Source organism: Sus scrofa, chromosome 10 (assembly GCF_054392235.1).
Source record: "Sus scrofa isolate SSC_HxYL_T2T_F1_AM1 chromosome 10, Sscrofa_HxYL_maternal_Yorkshire_Landrace_v2.0, whole genome shotgun sequence".
NCBI lineage: Eukaryota > Metazoa > Chordata > Mammalia > Artiodactyla > Suidae > Sus > Sus scrofa.
In genome coordinates, this window is record NC_139392.1 from 57,602,371 (window position 1) to 57,617,265 (window position 14,895).

The following is a 14,895-nucleotide window of genomic DNA, read 5'->3' on the forward strand; positions in this document are numbered from 1 at the left end:
TTGCACCTAAAGCACCAGCAACAAAAGAAACATTAGATAAATTGGACTTCATCAAAATTAAAAATGTTTATGATGCAAAGAATACCATCCAGAAAGTGAAAAGACAACCCACAGAATGGGGGAATATATTTGGAAATCATATGTCTAATAAAAGACTTGTATCTAGAATAGATAAAGAACTTTTACAACTCAATAATAAAAAGCCCAATTTTAAAATGAGTAAAGAATATACTAGAAGTTTCTCTGAAGAAGATATACAAATGGCCAATAAGTACATGAGAAGATGCTCAACATCATTAGCTGTCACATAAATGCCAATCAAAATTTAAATGAGCTACTGTTTCACACCCACTAGGATGGTTAGAATCAGAAAAACAGATAATATCTAAGTGTTGGTGAGGACCTCTCATACAGCGTTGGTGGGATTGTAAAATGGTGCAGTTGCTCTGGATAACTATCTTGCAGTTCCTCAAAAAATTAAACATAGGATCACCAAATGACCCAGCAATTCTACTCCTAGGTGTATATCCAAGACAGGTGAAGAATCTGTCCGCCCAAAAACTTGCACATGAATGTTCATAACACCATTATTCATAATAGCCAAAAACATGAAAAGAGCCCAAACGTTCATCAGCCAATGAATGCACAAATGAAATGTGGTGCATCCTTGCAATGGAGTATTATTCAGCGGCTGAGAGGAACGAAGCACTGGTACATGCTACCACATGGATGAGCCTGAAGACGTTATGTTAAGTCAAAGAAGCCAGTCATTGTAGGCAATTCCATAGAGACAGAAAATAGAGTAGTGGTTACTTAGGACTGGGTGGGAGCTTGACAAGGAAATGGAATGACTGCTAGTAGGCAGGGGTTTATTTTGGGGGACTGAGAAAAATATTCTAAAGTTGATTGTGGTGATGGTTGCAAACTTTGCACATACACTAAAGCCCATCGAATTATACGCTTTAAATAGGTGAATTGTAGATATGGGAACTATATTTCAGTAAAGCTATTACTCAAAAAAAAAAAAACTATAAACATGTAAGGGGACAACATACTAGGGGAGACAACAGAGGATGAAAGGTTACCAAAAATGTAAGATGGAGAGCAGACAGGTGAGTGGTTACTGACTCAACCGAACAGAAGAAGCTATAGTCAGAGTGCCTAGAAGAGGGACACCAATGAGAACCAAGCCTTTAGCTTAAAAAAAAATAAAAATAAAAAATAACAGCTTTAGGAGATATAATTCACATAGAACCTGAAAAAGGCTCAGAAGGGACCATAATTTTTAGAAGGCAAGAGTGAGGCCTAAGGATGAAAAAAGGGCATAGCCAGGTAACATCCTTTTCTCACTCTGGGAGTAGAAGGTTTATTTTTCTGAAGATTGAACCAGGTACAGCAGAAGACCAGGGTAAATCAAGTACTCTAAACAGGGAGTGAATGAAAGTCTGCATATGAATCCTGAGATACCTATTTCCTTTATTTGGACCCCAGAAAGCTGGCAGCCAGACTTATACTTCCCAGCAAGAAATTGGTGGATTTTTCTGAAACAGAAAATAGACCTTAAGAAACTTACATTTGGGGAGCTCCCAACTAAGTGGCTAGATCCCAGATATACCCTATTGTGACACATCTTACCCAGCACAGTTTACTAGCATTTTAATACCTGACTCTTAAATATGATGGCTATTTCAGGAATGCTACTAGCATTGAAGATAGAGGCCAAAACAAAACAAAACAAAAGAAGCTCAGAGAAATTAGAGATAGAACAAGGAGCTGAAAAAATTTATTTTTTCTTTTCTTTTTTTTTTCTTTTAGTGCCGCACCCACGGCATATGGAGGTTCCCAGGCTAGGGGTCAAATAGAGCTGTAGCTGCCGGCTTACACCACAGCCACAGCAACTCAGGATCCGAGCCATGTCTGCGATCTACACCACAGCTCACAGCAACACCGGATCCTTAACCCACTGAGTGAGGCCAGGGATCGAACCCTCAACCTCATGGTTCCTAGTCGGATTCATTTCTGCTATGTCACGACGGGAACTCCTGAAAAAATTTCTTAAAAATATCTTCAAGGTGCTAAAAGATGATATTCTATCCGTAAAACAGCTGCAGGTTATAAAACACATGAAAGAACTCTTAGAAATTAAAAGGGCCGGAGGAAAGTGTTAAGGTAATATCCCAGAAGTAAATAAAAAGATAAATAGAAAATAGGAGGAAAAATTTAATCAGCAGATAAATCCAGAGAGTCCATCATCAAGATAATAGAAATTCTAGAAAGATATAGCAGAGAAAACAGAAGAGGACATTCTCAAAGACATAGTACAAACATTTGCCAACACTGAAAATATGAGACTCTGGGTTGAAATAGCTCACCAAGGAGCTGGCAAAGAGTGCCAAAAGCATATCATTGTGAAGTTTTGAGTACACTAGGAAAGAAAAGATCATGAAAGCTTCCAGAGAGAAAAGACTAGTCACTTGAAAACCTCGAGAATCAGAATGGCATTGGACTTCTCAACCCTTCTTTAATCAAAGTTAAAAGACCTGAAGTAGTTGTAACACTCAGAAGGAAAATGGTTTTCAGTCAAGGATTCTCTTTTCAGCATATCAGTCAAATGGGGAGGTAGAACAAGGACATACCTGTCTCAGGAAACTACTAGAGATGTGCTCCTTAAATATGAGGGCACAAACTATGAAAAAGGAAGACTTAGGATCCTGAAAATGTGATCTAACATGGAGGTTTTCAGGATAATACCCGAAAAAGGAGGAAGTCCAGGCACAGCCAGTCCAGTTTGGAGCAGGAAGATGGAGACTCCAGGCAAAACATTTCCAGGAATGAAAAGACTTCCTGGTTTAAGTTTTGGTCAACTGAAAAAAAAAATGTTGAGAGGAATTTTATGGTTCTACTGGAGAAGAATTAGTTATAAGGTACCAAAAAAGTTGTTTCAGGTGGAAATATGCTCATTTTGTACTAGATAGTTCGGTTCTGAATAATAGTCACAAAGTCAGGTAAACTGAATATTGATTTAACTAGAAATTGTAATATAACCTATTTTGGGAGAGTAGAGGGAGGGGAAGTAAGAGTGCTAAATCCTTATCTACCATAATAGATAATCAGCAGACAGTATCAAAAATTAGTAATGTTATACAGAAACATGAACATAATCACCGTAAGAAATAGCTTAAAAGGTTGAAGATGGTTGTTTCTAGGGAACAGGACTCACATGAAAGGGTGGGGTATGAGGTAGGGGACTACTTTTGAGAAAAATTATAAATCTTGTTTTATATGTATATATATAATTACTTTGATGAAAAATTCTTTTTAAGATCATCTTAAATTGGGAGTTCCTGTTGTGGTGCACTGGAAACGAATCAACTAATATCCATGAGGATGTAGGTTCCATCCCTGTCCTCACTTAGTGGGTTAAGGATGTGGCGTCACCATGAGCTGTGGTGTAGATCACAGATGCAGCTCGGATTCCAAGTTGATGTGACTGTGGCTGTGGCTGGCAGCTGTAGCTCTGACTGGACCCTTAGCCAGGGAACTTCCTTATGCTGTGGGTGTGGCCCTAAAAAGGAAAAAAAAAAAAAAAAAAAAAAAAAAAGGTTAAAGATTATCTTAAATTGGTCATAATGAAAATCTCCATAAATCTAACTGGCCCTATTTTTGATGAGAAGGAAATATGAGTAGAAACAAATTATATGTTTAAACACCAACAAATCAAGTAGTAATCCCTAGGAAATTTTAACGTAATTAATTCTACTATGTAACAGGCTAGGAATATAGTATATATAATATAAAGGAAGAAAAGTTTAATTTAAAAAAATAACACAAAAGAGGGAGTTCCCGTTGTGGCACAGTGGTTAATGCGACTAGGTTGCCTGTTCAATCCCTGGCCTTGCTCAGTGGGTTAAGGATCTGGTGTTGCCGTGAGCTGTGGTGTAGGTCACAGATGCGGCTCGGATCCTGTGTTTCTGTGGCTGTGGTGTAGGCCAGCGGCTATAGCTCTGATTAGACCCCTAGCCTGGGAACCTCCATATGCCGCGGGTATGGCCCTAGAAAAGAGGCAAAGACAAAAACAAAACAAAAAAACAAAACAAACAAACAAAAAAGCAAAAGAAAAATACTATCTCTCAAAACCTATGTTGTATAGTCTTGTATGGCAAGCAATCCTTGGCAGTCAGTTCGTTGTTTGAATCTCTCTTTTTTTTAAAAGGCATTCAACTTAAGATTTTAGAAAATTAAGCCCGCCCCCCCAAAAAAAATCCATGGGAGAAAACAATAATGTAGAATTAAAAATACATTCCTTTAGTAATTTTCTCTCTGTTTCTCCTAATTTATTGACAGTCTGTATTTCTAGTAACTGTTTTGGGGGTGTCTGGTTGATTGTCTTTTTAGGCTTTAAACACAGATAGTTTGAAAATATCAACTCGCCTGAACTTGTTGGACCAAGAGTTGTCTGAAAAGAATGTGCAGCTCCAGAGCAGCACAGCTGAGGAGAAAATAAAGATTTCAGAACAAGTTCAAGCCCTCCAAAAAGAAAAGGATCAGCTACAGAGACGAAGAAACAGCGTGGATGAGAAACTTAAAAATGGTAGTGTGTTATCACCTGAAGTAAGTCAGTATTCTTTGGAACTGGAAGTGCTGTATGATGGATCGCTAGGATGATCTCCTCTGTCTTCATTACTTAAACATAAAAATGATACATCTGGTCAACCTTGCTTCCTTGAGACTTTGTCAGATGTAATGAGTTTACCTGGCACCTGTTTGGCGCCATAAGCCATGCTTGACTGTAGACTTCGATGTCCTCACATAGAGGTCCATGAACGATGCCCTACTGATTCCAATCAGGAGACTACACTTTGCTTGAGTGTGGGCTTTCTCAGCTGGGGTTTTTCATCTGAAATCACAGAACACAGAAAATGATATAAGGGGCTCTTATTCTCATTTCTTCCAAAAAGGGCACCGACCTTCTCTCTATGCATCTTTCTTAAATGATATTTGGTAATTCTTCCCCTATAATGGATCCCGAGGGCATGAAAGGTTAGTTCTTTCAGAAAGAACAGGAGCATGTTCCAAACTAAGTCCTAGCCAAGGAGATGCGTAAAATTCAAACCCCAATAAAAGTATTTTTTAGGAGGTTTCATTTAGGGGAGCATGTGGCTTCTTTCACCTATATTTTTTTAAACTATGTAAAAGATGTTTCATTTATTGGCTACCAAATTGTCTGAGACTTTGTCTTTTTTTCAAAATTTTACTTTACTACTTACTATGTGATATCTGCACCTTATTACTTTATCAGACAAAGATGAACTTATGAGTTTGTATTTTCTTTGCAAATATTTATAGTTGATGTCCTGTCATTACCAAAGCAAGGGAAAGTTGCTAAAACGAAGTAAGTAGCTGGGACTCATGCACCTTTCTGAATCTTAACAGTGTTTTATTTATTTTTATTTTATTTTTTTAGGCAAGAAATAGAATTATTAAGATAGGACACTTGTGGGACATGCAAGTGGGCAGGCGAGGAGGCTCTGCCAACAGTATTGGAGCAAGTGTGAGAGGAAGGGGGATGGTTAAGAAGGAAGAGAAGATTTCATGACATTAGATTATTATTTTATTATTGATGAAAGAAATTGAAGACAAACTTGATTGGGAGCTATGTGACATCATAAGCTTCAACAGTCCTGTGTTATAACTTAACTTGGTTAGCTTTGCAGAGGATCACAGAATGAGGTTATCCTCCAGATGCTCTTAATTGGATCCCCAAGCTTGCAGATTTGAAGGTCTGAGAGCCTAAGATACAGCAAAACACATGAGCATTTAAGGAATTTTGCCTGTCCAGGACAGTTACTGGGCCCTATGGAAGAAACAAAAAAAGTAGAAAACATTATGCTTCTCTTGAGTAATTCCTATTCCATCTGAGGAGAAGAGACAGAAGGATGAGAAAGTGCTAAACCCTAAAGAACATAAAAAAGCAAATTATAGATAATGTAATAAAGCTATACTTATTATTTATATAAAGCAGTGCAGTGATCATTTGGGGGAAGATTCATTTCAGGCAGTCTTGGTGGATTGGAATCTTGAGCTGGATTATGAAAAACATGGTATGTATTGGTAGATACAAGAAAGAAGGCCATTTTAGATGGAACACTGTTAAATAAGGCATAGAGATGGGAATGAGCAAATTATGTTTGCAAAGGGGTAGAAGGGGGTCCATTCTTTATTTTTATTTATTATTATTATTTTGTCTTTTTTTGCCATTTCTTGGGCCATTCCGCAGCATGTGGAGGTTCCCAGGCTAGGAGTCGAATCGGAGCTGTAGCCGCCGGCCTACACCACAGCCACAGCAATGCGGGATCCAAGCTGCATCTGCGACCTACACCACAGCTCATGGCAACGCCAGATCATGAACCCACTGAGCAAGGCCAGGGATCGAACCCACCACCTCATGGTTTCTAGTCAGATTCGCTAACCACTGAGCCACGAAGGGAACTCCCTATTTTTTATTTTTAATATGTTGTAAAGGTTACACTTCATTTACAGTTATTACAAAATACTGGCTATATTCCCTGTGTTGTGTAATACACCCCTGTAGCCTATCTTACTCCCATAGTTTGGACCTCCCACTTCTTTACCCCTGTATTCCCTCCACTCCCCCAAACTGGTAACCACTGTTTTGTTCTCTATATCTGTGACTCTGCTTTTTTTTTGTTATATTTACTAGTTCGTTGTACTTTTTAGATTCTACATGTAAGTGATACCATGTAGCATTTGTCTTTCTGTCTGACTTATCACTTGGCATAATGCTTTCCAAGTCCTTCTGTGTTGCTGCAAATGGTAAAATTTTGTTCTTTTCTTTCTTTATGGTTGAGTAGTATTCCATTGTATATAGATACCACATCTTCTTTATCCTAACTGGTGATGGACACTTAGGTTGTTTCCATATCTTAGAAATTGTAAATAATGCTGCTGTAAACACCAGGGTGCATGTATCTTTTTGAATTAGTGGGGTTTTTTTCCAGATATATACCCAGGAGTAGAATCACTGGATCATATTGTAGTTCTATTTTTAGTTTTTTGAGACAGCTCCATACTGTTTTTCACAGTGTGTATACCAATTTACGTTCCCACCAGTAGCGTACTAAGGGTCCTCTTTTCTCCACATCCTCTCCAACATTTGTTATTTGTATTCTTTTTGATGATGGCCATTCCAATAGGTGTGAGGTGACATCTCATTGTGGTTTTGATTTGCATTTCCCTGACGATTAACAATGTTGAGTATCTTCTCATGTACCTGTTGGCCATCTGCATTTCTAGATGGTCCATTCTTATCTCCAAGAAACATTTAAATTTCTATTTCATGAGGAATTATGTAACTAAGAACATTATGTAAGAGTTCCCTGGTGGCTCAGCAGGTTAAGGATCCAGCATTGTCACTGCCATGGTACAGGTTCGATCTTTGGCCCAGGAACTTCTGCATGCCATGGGCAAGGCCAAACAAACAAAAACCCCAAATCCCAATAAACATTATGTAGTGTTCCGTGCTGCAAGTACAGCACTCTGTATTACGTGAAACCTATTTGGCAGCCATTTTGGACTGGTTTGAGGGAAGGATAAGCCTCTGACAACGTGTGGGATTCCATTTAGTCATGTGCACTTCTGTGCACCCTCCTTCCACACGGTTGGTCCTTCTTAGTGTAGCTCTTAAGTAGGCTTTGCTCTCACCACTGTTTTGAAGCCAGGATTAATAGTATGAAATAGAGGCGTTCCCATTGTGGTGCAGCAGAAATGAATCCGACTAGTATCCATGAGGATGCAGGTTCAATCCCTGGCCTCGCTCAGTGAGTTAAGGATTTGGCATTGCCACAAACTGTGGTGTAGATCACGGATGTGGCTTGGATCTGGCATTGCATAGGCCGGCAGCTACAGCACCGATCCAACCTCTAGCCTGGGAACTTCCATATGCCACTGGTGTGACCCTAAAAAACAAAACAAAACAAAACAAAAAAGAAAGAAAGAAATAGTACCAAATAGATCTCCAGTAGCAGATCGGGAACATGAGACTGCTATGACACAAAACATCAATAAAATCTAGGTGGGATGGTTTCTTGTTTCAGTGTCTTTAAACTTGCTTAGAATTATTTTTTCCACAATAAATTAGAATATTTTCTTTCTTTCTTTTTTTTTTTTTTTTTTTGCTACTTTTTTTAGGGCTGTACCCTCGGTATATGGAGGTTTCCCAGGCCAGGGGTCAAATCGGAGCTGTAGCCCACTGGCCTACACCACAGCCACAGCAACGTGGGATATGAGCTGCGTCTGCAATCTACATCCCAGCTCACGGCAACGCCGGATCCTTAACCTACTGAGTGAGGCCAGGGATCGAACCCGCATCCTCATGGATCCTAGTCGGGTTCGTTAACTGCTGAGCCACGAAGGGCACTCCCCAGAATATTTTTTCTAATTGTATTACTTCAAGAGACGTGATAGAAAGATTTTAGATCATTACACTAGTACAGGATTACCCAATAATTTAATATAGAAAAGTCACCTCCTTTTTTTTTTTTGGTAAAATCCAGAAACTAAAATTAAAAAAACGACTTAAACTCTGTTTTTCTAATAATGCAGAGCAAATGCCTAAGTGGAGTATAGGAAGACTACCTATGAACTATTAAATCTATGTTTATTTCATCTTTTAAAATTTCAGTTTTATGTTTTATCATTAGAAAATGCATATAATTTATAGAGAAATATATGCAGTGCTTGCTCAAAAGGTTGTGTTTTTGTTTTTTTGGCTAGGAAATGTGTGATCTAAAATTGTTGGAGACCACTGCTTTAGATCCTTGTTACTCTCAGTATGATCTCTGTACCAACCTGGAGACTCTTAGACATTTAGAGGCTCAGGCCCCACCCAGACCTGCTGAATTAAAAGTGTGCATTTTAGCAGGATCCCTGGTGGACATTTGACAAGCAGTATTCTAGGATAAAGCATAGTCCACTCTTGATAATCTAAGGTTTGAGTTGTGGCAAATTTTTCATTCTGGGACAGTTTCCTGTTTCCATTCAATCTTGTCAACCCACAACCTATTACTGGGTTAGGTGGAACCATAATATTTATCTGCTGGAACCTCACTAGAGCGGGCTATCCTCACAGTTCTATAGTCATACTACCGTATAGTATCTCAGTGCTCCCTTAACTTAGAACCAAAACTACAGAAAATAAATTTGTACCAAACTGTTCTCAGCTATACATAAAGGCAAACCCTTTCCTCATTTGTTTTCGATAGAGCACAGTATGCATTCAAAAGTCAAATTTGTTCTTTGGATAATTCACTTTTATTTTCTGGGCTTTCTTATTCATCTGAGTATCTTTTAGGATTTAAGTTTGCTTTTCTTAAAAAGGTGAATGTTGTTATTTTCTTCCTTATGGAATGATGATCAAATCATCAAATTCTTGATGGTCAGTGATTGCACCAAGAAATAAAATTGCTGTTGAGATTTTTTTTTTTCAAAATGGATCTTTCAGGAGATTTTATAAAATGGCTTTTTAGGAGTTCCTGTCATGGCACAGCAGAAACAAATCTGACTAGGAACCATGAGGTTTCAGGTTTGATCCCTGGCCTTGCTCAGTGGGTTAAGGATCTGGTGTTGCCATGATCTGTGATGTAGGTCACAGACGCAGCTTGGATCTGGCGTTGCTGTGGCTCTGGCCTAGGCCGGTAGCAACAGTTCCAATTTGACTCCTAGCCTGGGAACCTCCATATGCTGCAGGTGTGGCCCTAAAAAGACAAAAAGACAAAAAAAAAATAGCTTTTTAAAAAGTAAGTATTATTCAACCTCCACTGGAATAGGTTATTACATGGCTTTTCTCTGAATTCCAGAAAAGGAGTTCCAGTAGTCGTTCTAACTGTTCTTTGTGTAGGTCAGAAATAGTAGCAGTATTTTCCTCTGAAATGTCGGGGGTTGAAGAGGGGCAGTAGAGAGAAATACTTGGGCCATGTACCCAAGACATATGAAAAAAAATTTCTTTTTCCTTTCCCTTCGTTAACTGGTTCAGCAGATACTTACTGAGTTTAAACTATGTAATAAGTACTGTGCTGGGCAATAAGGACATATGGATAAGACTGTCTGCCCACAAGGAACTTAAAGTTAAGGTAGCTTCCACAAGTACAGGAATACAAAAAACAAAACAAAACAAAACATATTCAAGTCTTACCACATCCAAAAAGATTTCTTAGCAGAGGTTTGGATCCCCCCAAATAAGATGTGTTTTGGATAGTTCAGAAAACTCCTGGGTTTTCTGACAGGAATTCATCAGATTTTTTTTTTTCTTACACAGGAAATCTGCTCTGGCATGTGAGAAAAAGTTTATGCTGCCACCATTTTTAATGCCTACACTCTCCCTCTAAGGACATTTCTTAGGAACCTTATGAAATGTTTCATGCCCTTAAATCCTTTCTGCTTTTTCTTATGCCATACTGTGTTTTCCCCTAGAGACACTCCTCTGATTACCAGTTTAACAACTTATTCTATTTCTTCTTTCCTTCTGCCACTGAGGGAGATACACGACAATACTGTCAAACCTCTGGGTCGAGGCTTTGTTCAGGTGTCTTCCTTGGTGATTAGCATTTATTTATGACCTTGGGATGTTTCATAACTCACCTAAGCTTCTGCCTCTTCTGTTTTACTACCCAAGGCTAACTACAAGGATTCAATGATTACATGTTATATGTATATATGTGTGGACACACACAGTGTACTGTGTAGCATAGCAAGCACTCAATAAACACTCTCTTAAAATTTAATAGAATGGTAACAGTGTCCATTAGACTCAAATAGCATAGTGAGATATTAGTATATGACAAAGCCCAGATTATAATACTTAATTTAAAATGAGTGATTTCTGTTGTATCATGTCTAGGAGGAACATGTTCTTTTCCAACTTGAAGAAGGGATTGAAGCTTTGGAAGCCGCCATCGAATACAAGAACGAAAGCATCCAGAGTCGCCAGAAATCGCTCAGAGCTTCATTTCAAAACCTCTCTCACAGTGAAGCAAATGTCCTAGAAAAACTCATTTGCCTGAGTCCTGCTGAGATTAGAGCTATTCTTTTCAGATATTTCAATAAGGTCTGTTTTTCAAGGACCGAGGATTTTCCTATGGAGAGGGGTCAATATACTTACACGACTGACAAATTTTATACAATTTACAGTACTAAATGTTGTCATCTGAAATCTTTGTGCTTATTCAAGTATGTAGCCATAACTTGGTGAGGTTCTTAAAGTTGAAGGGCCTATGAAAGAAGGACTTTTTAAAATAGTTTTAAAAGCAAAAGAATTTAAGTTATAGTCGTCAGTCACTATTTCTTGGATGTTTTTTAGATTTGGTTATTGATAACTCAGCATTTGTGAGAAATCAAGGGCCCTCCAAGTTGGGGTTCCCCTTCTTTCACTGCTGTAGGGTAGGGGTACCTGTACTTTGTCATCATACCTTGTGAAGTGAAATGGATATAGAAAGGTGCCTCAGTGACAAAGACGGTAATAGACTTTAGCATTCACCTGAATGTGCTTAATATAAATGAAAATATTTTATGCAAAATTTGACAGTTTACTGATGCAGAGATGTTTCATAGCATTGAAAACTATATCCATCTTTTCTCTAATGTCTTCTCTTAGGATATATGTATTACAAAGTGTTAAATAAGTAGGTAACTCTTTTCTCTGGAAAACATTTTCAATTTAAGGGAATAGCAGGGTGATTGTTATAGCAATATTATATTTAAAATGAAGTTTTGGAGTTCCCTGGTGGCCTGCTGGTTAAGGATCTGGTGTTGTCAATGCTGTGGCTCAGGTCACTCCTGTGAGGTGCGTTTGATTTCTGGCCTGGGAACTTCTGCATGCTGCAGGAAAGGCAAAATAAAGTAAGATATAAAATAAAGTAACTAAAGTTTTCCAATTTAGAATCCCCCAAAATTCAAAGGTTATTTATTTTGTGGGTAGATTACAAAGCATTTACTTAGTTATACCATGGTGATTAAGGGAGTTTATCTTTTTTTTTTTTTTTTTTTTTTTTGTCTTTTTGCTATTTCTTGGGCCGCTCCCGCGGCATATGGAGGTTCCCAGGCTAGGGGTCGAATCGGAGCTGTAGCCACTGGCCTACGCCAGAGCCACAGCAAGGCGGGATCCGAGCCGCGTCTGCAACCTACACCACAGCTCACGGCATCACCGGATCGTTAACCCACTGAGCAGGGGCAGGGATCTAACCCGCAACTTCATGGTTCCTAGTCGGATTCGTTAACCACTGCGCCACGACGGGAACTCCAGGAGTTTATCTTTATGAAGTCTAAGAGAAGTAAATTTATTACATTAGGCTGTCTAAGACATACTTAAAAGGTCAAAAAATGTCTTTGCTAGGTGATTAATTTGCGAGAAGCTGAACGTAAACTACAGTTACAGAATGAAGAAATTAAAATGAAACTTCTGGAACGAGACAGTATGGTTCGTGAGTTGGAATCTGCACTAGAACATCTGAAATTGCAGTGTGACCGGAGACTGACTCTCCAGCAAAAGGAACACGAGCAAAAAACGCAGCTGCTGTTACATCATTTCAAAGGTAACCCCTTATCAGTTGTGTGAAGGTGATATGTAGGAGGGGGTTGAGAAAGGAACCTGGGACAGATTTGGATCAGTCAAAGCCCAGCATGCATAAGTAGTTACTGCTTATCTGGGTGTTGTGCATCACGTATTTTGGTCTACATGCTGGGATGGTTGACTTTGATGTAGGACTATTCTTACCTGAGATGCCATCCCCTCTCCCTGTCCCTCATGCCACACAGAGAACTGCTACAATCCTGTTAGTTTGTTGTTGGTCTTGTTTTTATGTAGAAATCTGAGATGGCTTCTGACTTGGTGATGAACAGTTGAAAAATTCCTGTCTTCCAAGGATATAAAATCTTGCTATTTAAATCACTTTCCCATCATAAAATTAAAGTGATAGGTTCTGTCAGATTTCTGGTTATATTTCTTGTTACAATTATCAGTCAATTATAATTTTTTTTTTTTTGGCTGTGCCCACAGCACATAGAAGTCCCTGGGCCAGGGATTGAACCTACACCACAGCAGCAACCCAAGTCACTGCAGTGTCAGCATCAGATCCTTAACCCACTGTGCCATAGGAGAACTCCAGTCAATTATAAATTTTATGCATTATGGCTATAGCTTATGTCAAAATTAGTCTACCATTGATAGGCACATACAGTTATCAGTGCATAGTAGTTCACCTGTCAACTCTGGTGTGGAAAGAGTTATCATAGCAGTTGATCTTTACAATACCTGGGCTTATGGCTGGTGCACCAAAAGTTACTATCGCAATAAAATCACTGCCTGATGACACTGGGAATGCATCAATCTGGGCTCCTTAGTTGCTTAGTCTTGATTGTCATGAACCTATAGCTGGCAGTGGATTAAAAGGGATCTGGAAGAAGCAACCTGAGTAAGCAGAAAATTGGAAAATATATGCATTTGAATGTTGAGGCAGTTTGCCTCTAAGTTAATTCTATAACCAGTTAATTAGCACCCAGTTGCCTGATGACAGGATTTCCTTGACTTGCTGTGAGCTGTGGTGTGGGTTATAGATGTGGCTTGGATTTGGAGGTGCTGTGGCTGTGGTTTAGGCTGCGGGCTACAGCTCAGATTTGACCCCTAGCCTGGAAACTTCCATGTGCTGTAGGTTCAGCACTAAAAAAGACAAAAATAAATAAATAAATAATTTTTTTATCATAGTTGATTTACAATATTATGTCAATTTCTGCCATGCAGCAAAGTGACCCAGTTTATATATACATATATATATTTTTTTCTCATATTATCTCCCATCATGTTCTATCTCAAGAGACTGGATATAGTTCCCTGTGCTATGGAGTAGGACTTCACTGCTTATCCATTCTAAATGTAATAGTTTGCATCTACTAACCTCAAACTTCCAGTCCATCCGCTTCCTCCCCCACCTCCTTGGCAACGACACATCTGCTCTCCATGTCTGTGAGTGTGTTGAACATAATTTTCAATCATTTATTTTAACTGATTTTAAATGTAAATTTTTATTTTATAGAGCAAGATGGGGAAGGCATTATGGAAACTTTAAAAAATTATGAAGATAAAATTCAGCAGCTGGAAAGAGATCTTTATTTCTATAAGAGAACCAGCAGAGATCTTAAGAAGAAACTTAAGGAACTGGTAGGGGGAGCAATTCGGCAGCAACTAGTACCATCAGAAAGTAAGAGATGTAGTGTTATTTGTCATGCTAGCACCATAGCATGGTTTGTAGTGGGTTTTTTAGGATTAGATACTTCTGTTTGTCTCTGTAAACAAAAATAGTTGTCTAGTCTATGTGTAAGACAAAATTCTAGAGAAAATGAATGAGCAAATGTATATGTGGGAAGGAAATGATCATTTATTGGATCACCTGCTGTGTACCAGGGGCTCTGGCGTTTCCTAACTCATTTAATTCTTAAAATAACCCTATATTATAGGATAGCTTTGCTTTCCTATTTTATAGTAAATTAAGCCTTCTGATTATCACAAGAAATAGAGAATAATAACAGTAAAGGTAAAATAGTATTGTATGTATGTCTAAGATCAATCAGGTTTTTTTAAATATCATGACCTCTGGAAATTCAAAATTATAATAAAACCCATCATTGAGACAGAGATGTTTTCTTGCATAATTACATGAGATATATAGAAGTACCACCTTCCTCAATGATAGGCTAAAACATGATAAAGAACTTTGCAGAAGTAAAAAGTGCCACGAAGGTGTTATATTTAGCTTTAATGCCACCACCATCTCTAAAATAATGTATTCTTGGATTTCCTGTTGTGGCGCAGCAGGCTAAGAACCTGAC

The 14,895-nt window shown here is 38.5% G+C and overlaps 1 protein-coding gene and 1 long non-coding RNA gene across 13 annotated transcripts in view; one reads left to right on the plus strand and one right to left on the minus strand.

The window, feature by feature from the left end:
* KIF27 (kinesin family member 27) overlaps nucleotides 1–14,895 on the plus strand; it is a 91,881-nt gene that overhangs the window by 65,141 nt on the left and 11,845 nt on the right. For 9 of the 10 annotated variants that reach the window (XM_084979803.1, XM_021064656.2, XM_084979799.1 and 6 more), the window contains 4 exons: nucleotides 4,396–4,611; nucleotides 10,916–11,122; nucleotides 12,407–12,605; nucleotides 14,103–14,267. In XM_084979803.1, the coding sequence (XP_084835929.1) occupies nucleotides 4,396–4,611; nucleotides 10,916–11,122; nucleotides 12,407–12,605; nucleotides 14,103–14,267 (787 nt within the window). The remainder of the gene's footprint in view (nucleotides 1–4,395; nucleotides 4,612–10,915; nucleotides 11,123–12,406; nucleotides 12,606–14,102; nucleotides 14,268–14,895) is intronic. The other variant, XR_014817744.1, reaches the window with a different exon arrangement.
* The window catches only part of LOC102159026 (uncharacterized), a 46,186-nt gene continuing 35,475 nt past the window's right edge, over nucleotides 4,185–14,895 (minus strand). The window contains exons 4-6 of one of the 3 annotated variants that reach the window (XR_014817753.1): nucleotides 13,325–13,480; nucleotides 5,699–5,790; nucleotides 4,185–4,897 (exon numbers count right to left, since the gene is read on the minus strand). This is a non-coding gene — a long non-coding RNA (uncharacterized LOC102159026). The remainder of the gene's footprint in view (nucleotides 4,898–5,698; nucleotides 5,791–13,324; nucleotides 13,481–14,895) is intronic. The other 2 variants (XR_014817752.1, XR_002336307.2) reach the window with 2 other exon arrangements.